The sequence below is a fragment of the Fukomys damarensis genome, unplaced genomic scaffold (assembly GCF_012274545.1).
Source record: "Fukomys damarensis isolate Sample0158 unplaced genomic scaffold, DMR_v1.0_HiC HiC_scaffold_19, whole genome shotgun sequence".
NCBI lineage: Eukaryota > Metazoa > Chordata > Mammalia > Rodentia > Bathyergidae > Fukomys > Fukomys damarensis.
In genome coordinates, this window is record NW_022900931.1 from 62,805,639 (window position 1) to 62,820,208 (window position 14,570).

Sequence of the window (14,570 nt, forward strand, 5' to 3'; positions counted from 1 at the left end):
CTGAGCAGTGTTGGGGACACTGAGGACCCAGCCTGGCAGGTGGGCTTCCAGGAGGAGGGGGTGGAGCTGAGGGTTGGACGGTGACCAGGAAAGAGCTGGGAGGAGACTTTGGTGTCTCCTCTATGACCCCGTTCCGTGGCACTTCCGGTTACATTGTTACTCTGTCAGGACAGGGGACTGAAAGTACAAGAATGATAAACCGGCTCTGCCCTAACAGCTCATGGCCTGTCCTCTGAAAAAGAGGTCACACTGTCGGTAACAGGAGTGCCCTTACAGGGCTGGGCTGGGGGCTCCCAGGGGCGGTGATTTGGCCGTGGCTGCTGAGGGAGGTGGTGGTGTGGATCTGTCTTCGAGGAGCTCAGCATGGAGAGAATTAGTGGGCGCTGTGAAGTCTGTGAGCATCCCGGGAGTGAGATTGGGGAGGAGGAGCCAGGGGCGGTGATGTAACCCTGGAAAGCCGAAGGGGTCGCCTTAGTGAGAGGGGACAAGGAGAGGACTGGGGCGGGGAAATTGAGTGCGCCTGAGCTGGAGCCTTGTGGTCCTGAAAGCCGGTGTCAGTTCTGTGGGCCACGGTGGGGCACTGGGGCGTCCCCGGGCGCTGGGCTGGGCGGTGACGTCACGGGCTGGCAGGGGCGAGGCCTCGAAGGCATCTGGGGTGCCCGGCCCGGAGGCTGAGGCAGAGAAGCAGAGCTGGGAGAGACTTGGGACTGGAATGGAGTCAGCCACCAGGATGGGACACTGGTCTCAGAGCGAGCTCGGAGGATGCAGGTAGAGGGAAAGGGTCAGGGAGGGAGGGAATGGGAGCCCGGGCCGGCGGAAATCCCAGAAATGGGAGGAAGGTGCTCCAGGAGGGGATCTCGAATGGAAGAGAGGTGGGACGTGTGTGTGCAGGTGGAGAGGGAGCTTTGAATACAATTTGGAGGGAATCCAGGTGAAATATGGGCGGAAAGCGGGGTGTGCGTGGAGTAGAACCTTGAACAAATAAATATGCGGGTAGAATTCCGGCAGAATAGGGGGGGGGGGGTCGATTTCAGGTAGAATATGCAGGGAACTCTGGGAGAACGCGGGGGTGCTGGTGTAGGGAGACGCAGCTCTCCCCAGCCTGGGAGAGCAGGATGGAAATAGGGGATGCTGTGGGGAGAAGGGGCTGGTTTCTGGGGAGCGCAGCACAGGGGAGCAGGGCCGGAATGGTGCAGGGAGGGGTTTCTGCAGAAGGCGGGGCCTGGAGTCCCGCGGCTGTCTAGGCTGCGAGTGGCGAGGACCAGGGCTCAGGCAGGAGGGTGGAGCCGGCAGGAGTGCGGGCTTCTTTCGCCAGCGGTCGGGCAACACTTTCGAGCCAGAAGGAAGTGTGTGTGCGGGTGACGGGGAGAGTCGAATTCAGGCCGATAACTCCGAGGCCGAGGTGGCTGGGTGAGAGTAGGCGTCAGTGGAAGTGGCAATGAGCTGCTGCTGCGGCGGGCGAGAATGGGGGCGTTGTGCGGTGGCGGGGAAGAGGAGGGCAGGGCCGGGCGGGCGGCAGGGATGGAGTGTGGCCGACCCCCTTCCTCCTCGGGCACGACAAGTGGGGGCGGCGAGGCTGTGCTGCCTCTCAGGTGTTCCGCGGTGCCGCCAACTCCTTAGTAACCTCCCGCGCCTTGGTAACCGGGACGGCGCGGCCGCTGATTGGCTCGCAGAGTGGGTGGGCAGGAACTGTGGGCGAAGTCTAGAACTCTCGGTGGGTTGGGGGCCGCGCTTCCAGACCACAGCCTTGGGGGCCAGGGTAGGAGATAGTTGTTGAAACGTGCAGCGACTTGTTTGGAGCATTGCCTGGGATTATTAATTTAAGCCTCCTAACCCGCATAGAGTGAAAGCATAATTGCAAGAGTGTGAGTTTTCCGGGAGACTAGGCTCCCCAGGTTTCGTGAGCCCCTCCAAAAAGCAGCAGAGAGGCTCCCTCCAAATAAAGATAAGAGCTGAGATCTGGAGGCAGAGAACTGCCTGACAGGACGTGTGGGAATCAGGCGGTTTCCTTGGGCTCCTGAGAAGGGGCGGTCTGGGATTGACGGAAGGGGTTTGCAGAAGTTGCGGACCTGTTCATTTGTCTGAGAAGAGTTCAGAAATTTCATTTAATTCTCAAAGGCTAAAGGACTCTGCAAACGTTACAGTCATAGAGTTTCAGGCTCGTCTATCCTGCCTCACAATGCGTTTTCCAGTGTTAGACTCTAGGAAGAACTTCTTGGATAAAGTGTAGGACTAAAGGTTAGGGGGAGAAGGAGACCGGGGGTCGGAGTCGGGGGAGGGGGTTGGGTGTCCCATGATCTGGGGTGGTGGCTCTGTCCTTGCAGCAGCTGTGGGACGCAAGACAGAAGTCCTTTTCTTGCCGAGCCTGTTTTCCCATCTGTAGGCTGGAAAAACTGTATAAGGCGTGTACTTTCCTTTTTCCTGTGGTCTCTTTCAATATCAGAAGCAATAATAGCAATGATGATAATGCTAAGATGAATTGAATATTGCTGCGTGTCAGGCATTCAGTCATACCAGTGCAAGGGTGTGAGCAGTTACTGGGTGAGGCTCACAAAGGCCGTGTGAATGACATCTGCACTGGGACATCTTGGATCCCGTCACTTAGCGTCCTCAACCCACACACTCTCTTCCAGCCCTGCCGACCTCCTTGCTGATTTTAGGGAAAAACCCTGGAAAATGCCACCTTGAGCCTTTGGCTAGGTACTCTCCTTCTGATATTCATCTTCCTCCATCCTTCCCTCCGGCCCTCCTTGGCTAAGAGAGCAGCTCTTTCCTCCATCACAGCCTCTTAACCCACTACATGACTTTGCGCATGTGTGTACGTGTGTGAGTGTGCACACACACACGTGTGTGTGTGTGTTACTAGGGATAGAACCCAGGGCCTTTGCATTGGGCTACACCCCTTTTTAATGTTTCATTTTGAGACAGGGTCTTACAGTCAGTAAGTTGCCCAGGTTGAGCTTGAACTTGCAGTCCTCCTGCCTCAGCCTCTCAGAGTGATAGGCTTACAGGAGTGTGCCACCATGCCCGGCTGTGTACATTTTAATGCTTGGGACTGTTTGCTCCTTTCCCGAGAGCAGGAGCATGGCCTGTTTTCTCATCACATCCGCAGCACCCAGGATGGTCCTTGCTCTATGGCTCTAGACCAGCTCGTGGAGGGGTTAGGAAACTTGCAGAAGAACCTGGGTAGGAACTCAGGCACTGCTCCTCATGCAGTCCTGGAATCCTGGGTGGGCAGCAGAGGCCTGATCCTCTCTTCTAGCTCCTTATAGTAGCTCTGCTGCCTAAAAGAAGTTGTTTATGCATACAGCAGACTAGTGAATCAAATCTGATTAATTCGGTGAATCACCGATGCTGTTTGGCACCGGCCGTTTCCTGGATTTGGAGCACATGGCTGTGCTCTCACGTCCCTCAGCACTCTGCTCAAGGGTCACCTCCTCCGAGAGGCCCCCTACGGCTGCTTGAGCCCTGTGCTCCTCCTGTGCTTCTTTCTAGCTTGGTTTTCCCCCACAAATGTCTGCTGCATGAATGAATACTAATCGGCAGTATGAATCATGATGCTCTTGGTGATCACATATTTCTACTGGACAGCATGTGTTGGACATACTAACGTGGAGGACATAATTCTTAGAGCTTTTATGTGTGCTGTCCACTTTAATCCTCAGAACACGTTTGTGCCGTTATTATACCCATTTTCCAGATGAGGAAGGGGGCACAGACCAGTGAAGCCATTAGCTGATGAATGATGGATCCAGGATGTGAATCCTGGTTTTCCAGCGCAAGAGCCTGGGCTCTCAGCCCCTCTGGTCTTTGCCTTACCGCCCTCTCCAGTGAGCCGGGCCATGGACCAGCCAGCCGGCCTGCAGGTGGATTACGTCTTCCGGGGTGTGGAGCACGCTGTGCGGGTGGTGGTCTCGGGGCAGGTGCTGGAGCTGGAGGTGGAAGACCGGATGACAGCTGACCAGTGGCGGGGCGAATTCGACGCCAGCTGTGAGTTCCCCAGCGCCTGCCTAGGGTGGGCTCACCTCTTTCCCGAGGTCGGCTTCTCCCAGAAGGCAAGGCCAGCTGGAATCCCGCCCTCTGCCTCTGCTGTGTGACCACAGTGCGCCTTGCGGGTGGGACAGAGGCCTGTTCCTCGCGGAGGTCCTGCAGCTGGAAAGCTTGGATACGCTGACCTTGGGCTGGGCAGGTGGTCGGACCTCAGGAGGGACTTTTCTTCCCACCTAGTCATTGAAGATTTGACTCACAAGACAGGAAACTTCAAACAGTTCAACATCTTCTGCAACATGCTGGAGTCGGCCCTTACCCAGGTGGGGACAGGATTGGGGGTTTGGGGGAGGTTTCTGGCCCCCAAACTCCTGGCATGGGTGCCCATCTGATGTTTGCAGGCCCCTCTGCTGTCCTTTTCATTGAAGGGATAGGGCTTTTTCTTGTCTCTCAAATGTAAATGGCTTATTCTGGCTCTCATAGTAGTTATTTTCATGTAGACGATTCATACCACAGAGAAATGTACAGAAAGTAAATATCCCTCCAATTCTCATGTCCATGCTTGTTCATATTTGGGTGAAAAGCACTCCAGCCAATTTTTCATTTCTCTGTGTGAGTGCCTGTGTGTATATGTGTATGTGCGTGTGCGTGTGTATTTGCAGGTCTCTGATTACACATAGTTGATATACTTTCTTTTCTTTTTCTTTGTCTTTTGAGACAGTCTCACTATACAGTTCAGGCTGGCCTTGAACTCACTATGTAGTCCAGGCTGGCCTCAAACTTGCAGCGACTCTCCTGCCTCAGCCTCCTGGGTGGCATAGTTGTCATTTTCCAAGGTATTCTGCTTCCTGCTTTGAAAAGATTCAGTGATATTTTATAAGAATTCAGTTACAGCCATGAGTCTGGCCATTCATGGCTTTGTTTTGCAGAGCAATCGCAGTGTTGTAGACATGGAGGATATTGTGGTGAACCAGAGAGACAAGATCTCTGTCACCTTGAAGTTGACCTTCTAGGGGGAGACACAGAACATCGGAAAAAATTTTAATATCAGGTAGTTAAAAGTATTAATGGAAAAAAAAGCAGATTAGAACATGGAGCGTCGGGGATGATATTTGATAGTACTCTACTTTTAAACTATCAAGTATACTATTTCTCTGATTGCAGATAAAATGCACCCTTATAAAGCTGAAGACACTAAACTAATGTGTGGCTTAGAAAGTGACAATCCTTTAAAATCCCCCTTTCATCCTTCACCCAGTGTATATAACCTCTTAGAATCTACAGGCAGTATAGCATCATGGCCAAGAATTCAGACTGCGAATTCAGACTCATCACTGTTACTTCTAGCTGGAAACCTTGAGCCAGTTGCTTCCCTGTAGTGCCTTAGTTTCCCTATCTGTAAAGTGGGAATAATAGTAGCTCCCATTTAATAATATTCTGACGAGTAAATGAGTTATTGCATAGAAAAAGCTCAGTATAGGGCCAGGGATTTAGCTCAGTGATTCTGCCACCTGCCTCACAAGCACAAGGCCCCAAGTTCAATCCCCAGTACCAAAATAAATAAATAAGTAGCACAGTATAGTGTCTGGTGAATAATAGCTACTACATAAGTTCTGTTTTTATTATTATCAGCTTTTGAATTTATTCTAGGTGTTAGTGGTTGCTTACTATTTCCTTGTACACATTCATCATCATGTATCTAACTCAGTGATTCTCAGACTAATGTGGTCAGTAGTATTCTCAAATACTACTGAGGACCCAGAAGAGCTTTTGTTTATGCAGATCATATCTATCAATAGTTATTTGCCACATTGGAGACTAAAACCAAAATTTAAAGATCTTTATGAATTCACGTAGAAATAACTGTAGTAAATTTGTTCCATGTCAACCTAAATATCATTGTAACAAAAAATATTTTTCCTAAAACAAAAAACTAGCAAGGGCGATAGCATTGTTTTACATTTTTGCAAATCTTTTAAATGTCTGGCTTAAATAGAAAACTGCTGGAGTCTTATGTGCTTCTGCATTCAGTGTGATTTGATTGAAGAAAATGTAGAAAACTCCTGGCTCAAACAGACAGACAATTGGAACAGGAAGTACTGTAATAGTGTGTTCAAATACTTGTATTTACTGATACACTAAAACTGGACAAGTGTAATTTCTTGAAGGTTAATGGCAATGTGTAATCGAACTCCTATCACTATGTTGAAACCCCTCAATGTGGGCCAGGGATTTAGCTCAGTGGTTCCGGTGCCTGCCTTACAAGCGCAAGGACCTGAGTTCGATCCCCGGTACCAAAAAAACAAAAACAAAAAAAGAACCCTGGATGTATCTTCTACTTCCCATGGATCTTTTTCCCCTGTGTGATTTTTGTATCATTTCTACAGGTCATTTGAGAAATACCGGTTCACTGAGTTGTACAGATCTTCAGAATGTTGACCCATTTCATTATACAGTATTGGAGGGTGACATTCATTACTATCCCCAGTGATTTTACCAGCAGTCTTGAACATGGTGAAGCCATCAGGTGCACAGTGACAGGCACACATTTTCTAAAATTTGAATTCAAATTTAAGTGCAAAGCTTGTGTGAATATCATCGACGACAAATCCCATCGAGAGTTCTTCTTGATGAGATAGGCTTCCTTGGTGCATTTTTGAGAAAATGCCTGCCGACTTCCCAAGGCTGAATAACGTCATTTGACTGTTGGTTTACCTTTCCGTGAAGAAGTGGCTAATCCGGCTCAGAACTCAGTGACCCAGGTGCTTCTGCTCAGCATACTGTCACCCTGTCACCCTTTAGTGTGAGCAGAAGTACTTTGTGTGTCCCTCCCACTTTCTTGTGCATTCAGGGGTTGTGAATCACTAAATTAATACTTTGTATTCTCTCTCTCTTTTTTTTTTTTTTTTTTTTTTTTTTTGGTACTGGAGATTGAACTGAGGGCCTTGTGATTGCGAGGCAGGTGCAGTGCCCCTGAGCTAAATCCCTGGCCCAATACTTTGTACTCTTTCATCAAGAACATTTCTAAGCCAGGTGTGGTGGTGCACACCTGTGATCGCAGCACTTGGGAGGCTGAGGCGGGAGGATTGCTGAGCTCTAGGCCAGTCTGGACTGTATAGCAAGGCAGTGTCTCAAACAAAACAAAAAACCCCAGAACATTTCTTTTTCATTTCCTGCCTTCAGTTTGTCTCTTTATTTCTCCCTCCTCCCCACCCCCTCTGAGCCTGCATGGCAGTGGCGATTAGTGGCCGCTGGCACCATTTGATGCCCCTGGCATGAGTTCTGCTAAGGCCTCTGCAGGTTTACCCAGCTGTGTTTTGGGACCATTAGCGTGGTTGTCACCACATCGAAAGAGGCACATGATATCTTGGTATGATGAAAATTGTTTTGACCTCATGGACTCCCCGAGAGCATCTTGGGGACCCCAACCACAGGCCCAAGATGTCGCCCATGGCTGAGTGCTTAGTTTCTTTCTGTTCATCCCTCTGAGCACGTCCTTGTCCCCTGTCCCTGGATGCGGCCTTCCTGATCATCAGCCCATGGGCCTGGGCGCGGAGGCTGTGCGCACTGGCTGTGGCCATGCGGGACCTGTGGCTGCCCCTCCCCTCCTCTCCCACAGAGCAGTGAGGCAGTGACTCTGGACCTGCTGACCTACACAGACCTGGAGTCTCTGCGGAACCGCAAGCTGGGTGGCCGCCCGGGCACCCTGGCCCCCAGATCAGCCCAGCTCAACTCCAAGCGCTACCTGATTCTCATCTATTCTGTGGAGTTTGACAGGTGGGTATAGGGAGTGGCTTGTGGAAGCCCTGGTGTCTGGTAATGTGGGAGGTGAGCTTTAGGCATCCTCTTGTAATCTCTGGGTGGGGGTTTATGTCTCTTACTATTGTATTTTGTTACCAGTAGCAGAGTAACCATTACTAGTGCTTTAAACAAATAGTAGTCTATCATTTAACAAGGTGTCTAAGTAGGTAGCTGCTACACAGCAGTTCCATGAAGGACTCAGGCTTCTTTTTTTTTTTTCCCCCTCTTTTTGCTATATGTGTTGATGTGTTGGCTTTTTGACTTCATGAAAACAGCTGCTGGATTTGTATGCATTTTATCTGTATCAGGGCAGAAAGGAGAGGGTCAGGGCTGGTTTCATCAGGAAAACAAAAGCATTCTCAGAAGACTCCTGATTCATTGCCCACATTTGGCCACAGGTGGTCCACATGCAAAGGATGCTGGGAAAATGAGTATCTGGCTTGCTACCCTTTCTTGTGGGAAGCAGCAAGGGAGAAAGGACACTGGGGGCTGCTCTAGAGGAGCTGGTGACAGTGTCTGCCTTGTTTGGTAGTAGCTCCTGGAATTCCTGGGGAAGTGGCCCAACCTCTCTGAATAACATCTAGGGGGCACCTAACTGGAGGTGCCCTTCCCCCAGTCCAGGGCTAACCCCAGTCTGGCCGACCAGAATTCCCCATGTGGAGTCTGGATTAGTGCTGTGTCTGGCTGCAAGTCACACGAGACCAGTGTCCACTCTGCCAGTGGTGTGTGACAAGGAGGTTGCTCAGGACTGTGCCTGGGCTGTCTGTCCTGTGGCCTCAGAAATGCTGCCTCAGAAGCTCCTGGGGCTGAAGGTCTGGTGCAGGGGGCACGTGGTGGGCAAGGACCGGGATGGAAGTGGAGGTCAGAACGTGAGGGTTTGGGGATTTTGTGTTTTTGTGCTTTGTGGCTCTCAGAACCCAGTTATTGCCCTCGGGCGGGTTCCTGGCCTCTGAGATGCTGTGGTTCTAATCCCTCTCCTCAGGATTCACTACCCGCTGCCCCTCCCATACCAGGGCAAGCCAGACCCTGTGATCCTGCAGGGCATTATCCGGTCGCTGAAGGAGGAGCTGAGTCGCCTTCGGGGGCTGGATGCCTGGGACACGCAGGACACGCGGGACACTGAGATGTGGCACCTGCGGGAGCAGTGAGTCCGGCTGTGATGGAGGGGGGCACCCCATCGTGAGCTTTGGGGACCCACGGAAGGACAGCAGTCCCGCGCGTACCCTAACCCTTCTGAGTCTGCCTTTTGTTGGGTGACTGAGGCAGCCCCCGACTCCTGGTCTCCAGGCCAGCGGGGGAGACAGCTCTGGTTTGGAGTTCCGGGGGTCCTTACCCTGCCTATAAGGGAGGGGTGCTGTTGGCAGAGGGAACTGCGTGTGGACAGTCAGGCCGGGCGGTCGGGCAGTGTCTGGTTTTAGTCCACCTCTGCCAGGTGTCTTTTTGACACTGCCCATCCTGGTGCAGCTGGATGTTCGTCCCACAGCCACCTGAACGTGCCATTGGAAGCGGGTGGGTGAGGCAGGAAAGGGAGCTGTAACGGTGTGATGGGTCCTGGGGGTGTTAGGTGAGCAGAGAACAGCGCATGCCACGCCCTGTATTAAGTGGAAACACAGAACAAGGAGAAGGACTAGCGGGAAGATGAAGGCTTTTGGGGTACGTACCGGCAGTTTTCCTAATTGAACATCCCAGCGCCCTGTGGTTGCCCAGCTCCCCAAGGCGCTCCCACTGGGCCTGTGCTTGGTGGCATCGCCCTACCGCCTCCCTCTTCCCCACCCGCTCCAGCCTTTGCCAGTGCAGCTCCTCTCCCTGAACACAAGCCCCCATCCGGCTCCTGGACTGAGGGGCTCCGCTCACCCGGGAGGGCTGCCTGGCTGCGTACACTGCCATCTTCGGGCGAGCTGAGCCGGGGGTGATACGTTTAGTAGTAGCAGTAACACCAGTAGCTAAGGTTTATTGAGCGTTTAACTGTGGCAGGGACCTTGCCCTGTGCTCGAGGGTTGAATTCATCTTATCCTTACAAAGGCCTTAGAAGGCAGGTACTGCTGTCACCGCCCTGCTACAGAAGCCCGGAGTTCCCCGGCCACAGGGAATATCATGGCCAGGCTGCATCTGACACCCCGCAGCCGGTGCCAAACCCGCTTGTGTCCCCAGCCATTCTGTACTGTTGCTGGCTGCTAGCCTGAGACTGAGCCGAGTGCTGGCCTTCTGTCATGGGGCCAGGGAATCCTTGGCTGTGCACTGCTGGGTGGCAGGGGAGGAAAGGCACAGTGGTACCCGAAGGTGGTAAGCAAGAGAAGCTCCATTCTGTTTGTCGCCTGGATCAGCCCGGCTCTCCTGGAGGGGCTTGCACATGTGCTTCCCAAGATGGCCACAAGGTGGCGCCCTCTGGCCTCTGGCCTCGGTTGCAGGACTAGAGAGGGTGACTTGAGATCCCACAGATGGTGGTGTCTTGTTATTTTCCTCTTCCCGTCCTGGAGTTAGGGAGTTTGGAAGGACTCCAAGGCTCAGTCACTCATTCATCCATTCATTCATTCGTGTGCCATCTATCAAGTTCATGCACTGCCTGGCTGCAGTTGATGTTTAGCAAGCATTTTGTGCCAACTGCTTTTTGTAGATTCCTATGGCCGCACAGGAGGTCTTACCATCATCATCCCTCCTTACAGATGAGGAGACCGAGGCCCAGAGACGTGACGAGGAACTGCTCAGGGTCACCTAATAGATGGGGCAGATGGGATGCAGGCAGCTTGGCCTGACCCGAGGTATCTATACACGGAGACTCCCAGGGTGGGGAGCCAGACAGCAGGCAGAGAGTCACCCTGACAAATGCTACCATGTCCGGCTGAGCTCTGCAGGTCCCGCAGCCAGGCAGCCCTCCCGGGTGAGCGGAGCCCCTCAGTCCAGGAGCGGGATGGGGGCTTGTGTTCAGGGAGAGGAGCTGCACTGGCAAAGGCTGGAGCGGGTGGGGAAGAGGGAGGCGGCAGGGCGATGCCACCAAGCACAGGCCCAGTGGGAGCGCCTTGGGGAGCTGGGCAACCACAGGGCGCTGGGATGTCTTATCCACCAAGCACAGGCCCAGTGGGAGCGCCTTGGGGAGCTGGGCAACCACAGGGCGCTGGGATGTCTTACTAGGAAAACTGCCAAGCAGTCGCGGAAGTAGGCAGCAGTGAGCACACAGGCGCTGCCCCTCCTCACTCACATCCCGCCATCTTTGATGACCTCTTCCCTTCTCCCTCGGGTATCGTGTGTTCTGCACAGATGCTTCGGTCTGCACCCCTCCTACGTAAAACGGACACAAAGAACACAAGCGTGGTTAGCATGCCGGACACAACCACCGTCTTCTAATTCCAGCTGGCACCCGGTGTGCACGCATTCAGACTTCTCTGTTCTACACGCGTCTTTTTGGATTGGTTTGCTTGTTACTGTGTTTCTTAAATCTTTCCCAGCCCCTTCCTCGTGTGGGTTATTTGTGGGAGAGAGCAGAGTCGTTGTCCTATGAGTTCCTGTGTCCCATGGGTGGGGACGGTTGAGCTAGTCGGTTGGCTTTGGCAGATCTGGAGTCAGGCTTTGGGAAGACACCTTCCTGGCAGTGCTGTGCACTTCCTGCTGTCCGGGGTTCTGACACTGGTGAGGGGAGCTCTGCAGAGTGGCGCCCTCTCCTACAGAGTCCGCCCAGCCTGCCGCCCCGGGCAGGGCTTCACACTGGCTGTCCATTCGAATCACCCGGCGCGCCCGCCAAGATCAAGAAGCCCAGGCTGCTCCCAGCAGACCGGGTGTATCAGAAGCTCCCCGGGGGGAGGTTCCTGCCCCCTCTTGCCCGGATTTCTCTCTACTTACTTTTCTTACTGTGAATGAAGTGTCATGCACACAAAGTATAAAATATAAATGTACAATTTAATAAATGATCACAACTCTGGCACCTCTGCAACAGCTAGACAGGCTTAGAAGCTGAAAGTGGCCGTTTCCCCAAAGCTTCCTCTGATTCTCACTGTGAAGAGATGACTTTGCCACCTCACTGTGCGTCTCTAAACAGAATAATTCAGTTGCATCTCTTTGCACTTTATAGAAATGGAATTAAATCCTGCGTCACTTTTTTGTGTGTAAGATTCTTCTATGATGTTTTGTGTAGCAGTAGTTCATTCATTTTGATTGTTTTTTGTTTGTTGGTTTGTTTTTTGAGGCAGGGTCTCACTACGTAGTTCAGACTGACCTGGAACTCACTATATAGCCCAGGCTGGTCTCGAACTCACAGCGATCGTCCTCTCAGCCTCCCAAGTGCTGGGATGACAGGCGTGCGCCACCACGCCCGGCTTGTTATTTTTTTCACTGAATTAACCCACCACAATGTATCTGAGTATTCAGTGGGTACTGGTAATTTTCCATTTGACTTGGGTAGATACCCAGGAGTGGAGCTGCTAGGTGTTCCTGTAGGCTTTCCTAGGTAACACCAAACCCAAACTGTTTTTTTCAAAGTGGCTGTAACCCTTTACAATTGTGATTGTTATTTGCGTCTCCTTGAGTTTGAGCGCCTTTTCATGTGGTTCGCAGTCATTTGTGTTTTCCTTTTGTAATCTGTCTTTTCATCTATCCTCTTCCGTTTTTTCTCCATTTTCCAGGAGTGTTTATTTATTTTGCAGTACTGGGGATTGAACCCAGGGAGCACTGAGCTACAATTCCTAGCCCTTTTTATTTTCTTATTTTGAGCCAAGGTCTTGGTAAGTTACCCAGGTTGATCTTATGATCTCCCTGCCTCAGCCTCCGGAGCAGCTGGGATTACAGGCTGCCCCGTGCGCCCAGCGGAGCTCTTTATATAGCTTGGTCGTGTCTTTGTTGGCTTTATGTTTCAGAAACCTCTTCCCACTCGGTAGCTGGCCTTTCCATTGTCTTAGTATTTTAATGAACAAAGAGGCTTGAAATTTTTATGCAGGCTAACTTAAAATAATTTTTTAATAGAACAATTTAAAGACAGCTGGCATCTTTATAAATAGTATTCCAGTCTATGAACAGAGTATAACTACATTTACTTGGATTTTATTTAGGGACTCAGTTCTATCTTTTTTTTGTGTGTGTGTGTGTGGTGCTGGAAATTGAAAGCAGGAACTTCATACTCAGTTGAGTTGGAGTAACATCCCCTTTCCCCTTTCCCTGTTCTCTACACATCCCCAGCCCATCTTTATTTTTCTTTTTCAGAGAGGGTCTCACTAAGTTGATAAATTGGTAAACTGTGACCCTCCTGACTCAGCCTCCCCGGGGTGCTGGGATCGTAAGTGTGCACCACCGTATCAGGCCTCTGTCATGCCTTTTGTTAGATCCCCTTGCATATTTGCAGGCTTTTGTTCGTAAGTATAGGTCAGTGATGGTGAATATTTTAGAGCTTTCAGTGATAGCAGACAACCCACTCGCTGCAGCATGCGTGCCTTCGGATCACCTCCATGGGTGTGGTTTGTAGTGATGTTTGTATAAACGCTACATATTGATTTTTGTATCTAGTTACTTCAGTCAGCCTTATTTCTAATCACTCATGTGTAGATCGTCTCTTTGATTTCTTTTTGTGTTCATAATCATCTCGTTTGAAGACGACTGTTTAATCCATTCCCTCTCCGTCCTTACCTTTCATTTATTCTTCCCTACTGGGCTGGGTGGGCCCTCTGGTGCTGCAGGACGTACAGAGAAAGTAGCCACGGCTGGTGTCCTCGTCCATTCTCCACTGCAAGGGTAAATTCAACATTTTGCCAAGAATGTGCTCATCCAAATATTTTTTTCTTCCTAATTTTACTTTTTAGGCAAAGTGATAGAATGAATTAATTTGGTTTTAACAGCTGTTGTTGACCACTGGCTACTCTGATTTTTCACGAAGGGCCAGTAAATTTGATGATCTAATTTTATAATTCTTTCTGCTTTGTTAGCTGGAATTTTCAATAAAAATATCCTGTTTAAGTATTGGGTTTCCCTGAGGTGCATTCACACAGAAAAGGTGTGATTAATGCTTTGACTTTTTTCTTTTTCTTATTTGTACTACTGGGGACTGACCCCAGGGAGGGCTGAGCTGCACCCCTAGCCCTAATTATTTATGCATTTACTTATGTGTGGGAACTCAAACCCGGAGGCGCTCCACTACTGAGCTACCTTTCAGCCCTTTTTGAATTTTTATTTTGAGATGAGTTCTTCCTCTAAATTGCCCAGGCTGCCTTTGAACTTGTGACCACGCCCCCCCCCTTGGTGGTGGTACTGCGGATTGAAGCCAGGGGTTTTGTACTGAGCTACATCCTCAGTGGTTTTGATTTTGTTCCTTTAAGAGAGTTCTGCTAAGACGCAGACTGGGCTTGATCTTGTGATCTTCCTGCCTCAGCTTTCCTGGTAGCTGAGATTACAGGCATGTGGCACCACACCTGGTCTAACACTCTTTTATTTAACTTTTGTCAGAATAATGAGTTGGTTCCCTCTTACCCTACATGCCTGGGTTACACAGTGAGTTCAAGGCCAGCCTGAACTACATAGCAAGACCCTGTTTAAAAAAAAAAAAAAAAAGTGAATAAAGTTTAAGGCTTCCTTGCAGTTTTTTTTTTTCCTTTAGGCTCTATCTTACTTGCTAACAAATGTGTTTTAGTTACCTCACGTAATTCTCCGGTATTAACACCAACTCTGATGTACAGTTAGGTTTCTTTGAGCCAGTTTTCTTTTAAAAGCATCAGCTAGGTTTGGTGGTTGTCCAGCTACTCAGGAGGCTGAAGCAGGAGGATTGCTTGACCTCAGAAGTTAACCTTGGGAGGAGACGAGGGCGCCCT

The 14,570-nt window shown here is 50.7% G+C and overlaps 1 protein-coding gene across 1 annotated transcript in view; it reads left to right on the top strand.

Annotated features, from left to right (window-relative positions):
* Nucleotides 1–290: 290 nt before the first annotated feature.
* Nucleotides 291–14,570, top strand: part of Ccdc61 (coiled-coil domain containing 61) — a 17,385-nt gene continuing 3,105 nt past the window's right edge. Inside the window, exons 1-6 of the mRNA XM_010614640.3 lie at nucleotides 291–394; nucleotides 3,832–3,990; nucleotides 4,228–4,310; nucleotides 7,607–7,764; nucleotides 8,771–8,932; nucleotides 11,044–11,243. Of these exons, the coding sequence (XP_010612942.1) occupies nucleotides 364–394; nucleotides 3,832–3,990; nucleotides 4,228–4,310; nucleotides 7,607–7,764; nucleotides 8,771–8,932; nucleotides 11,044–11,243 (793 nt within the window). The 5' untranslated portion in view covers nucleotides 291–363. The remainder of the gene's footprint in view (nucleotides 395–3,831; nucleotides 3,991–4,227; nucleotides 4,311–7,606; nucleotides 7,765–8,770; nucleotides 8,933–11,043; nucleotides 11,244–14,570) is intronic.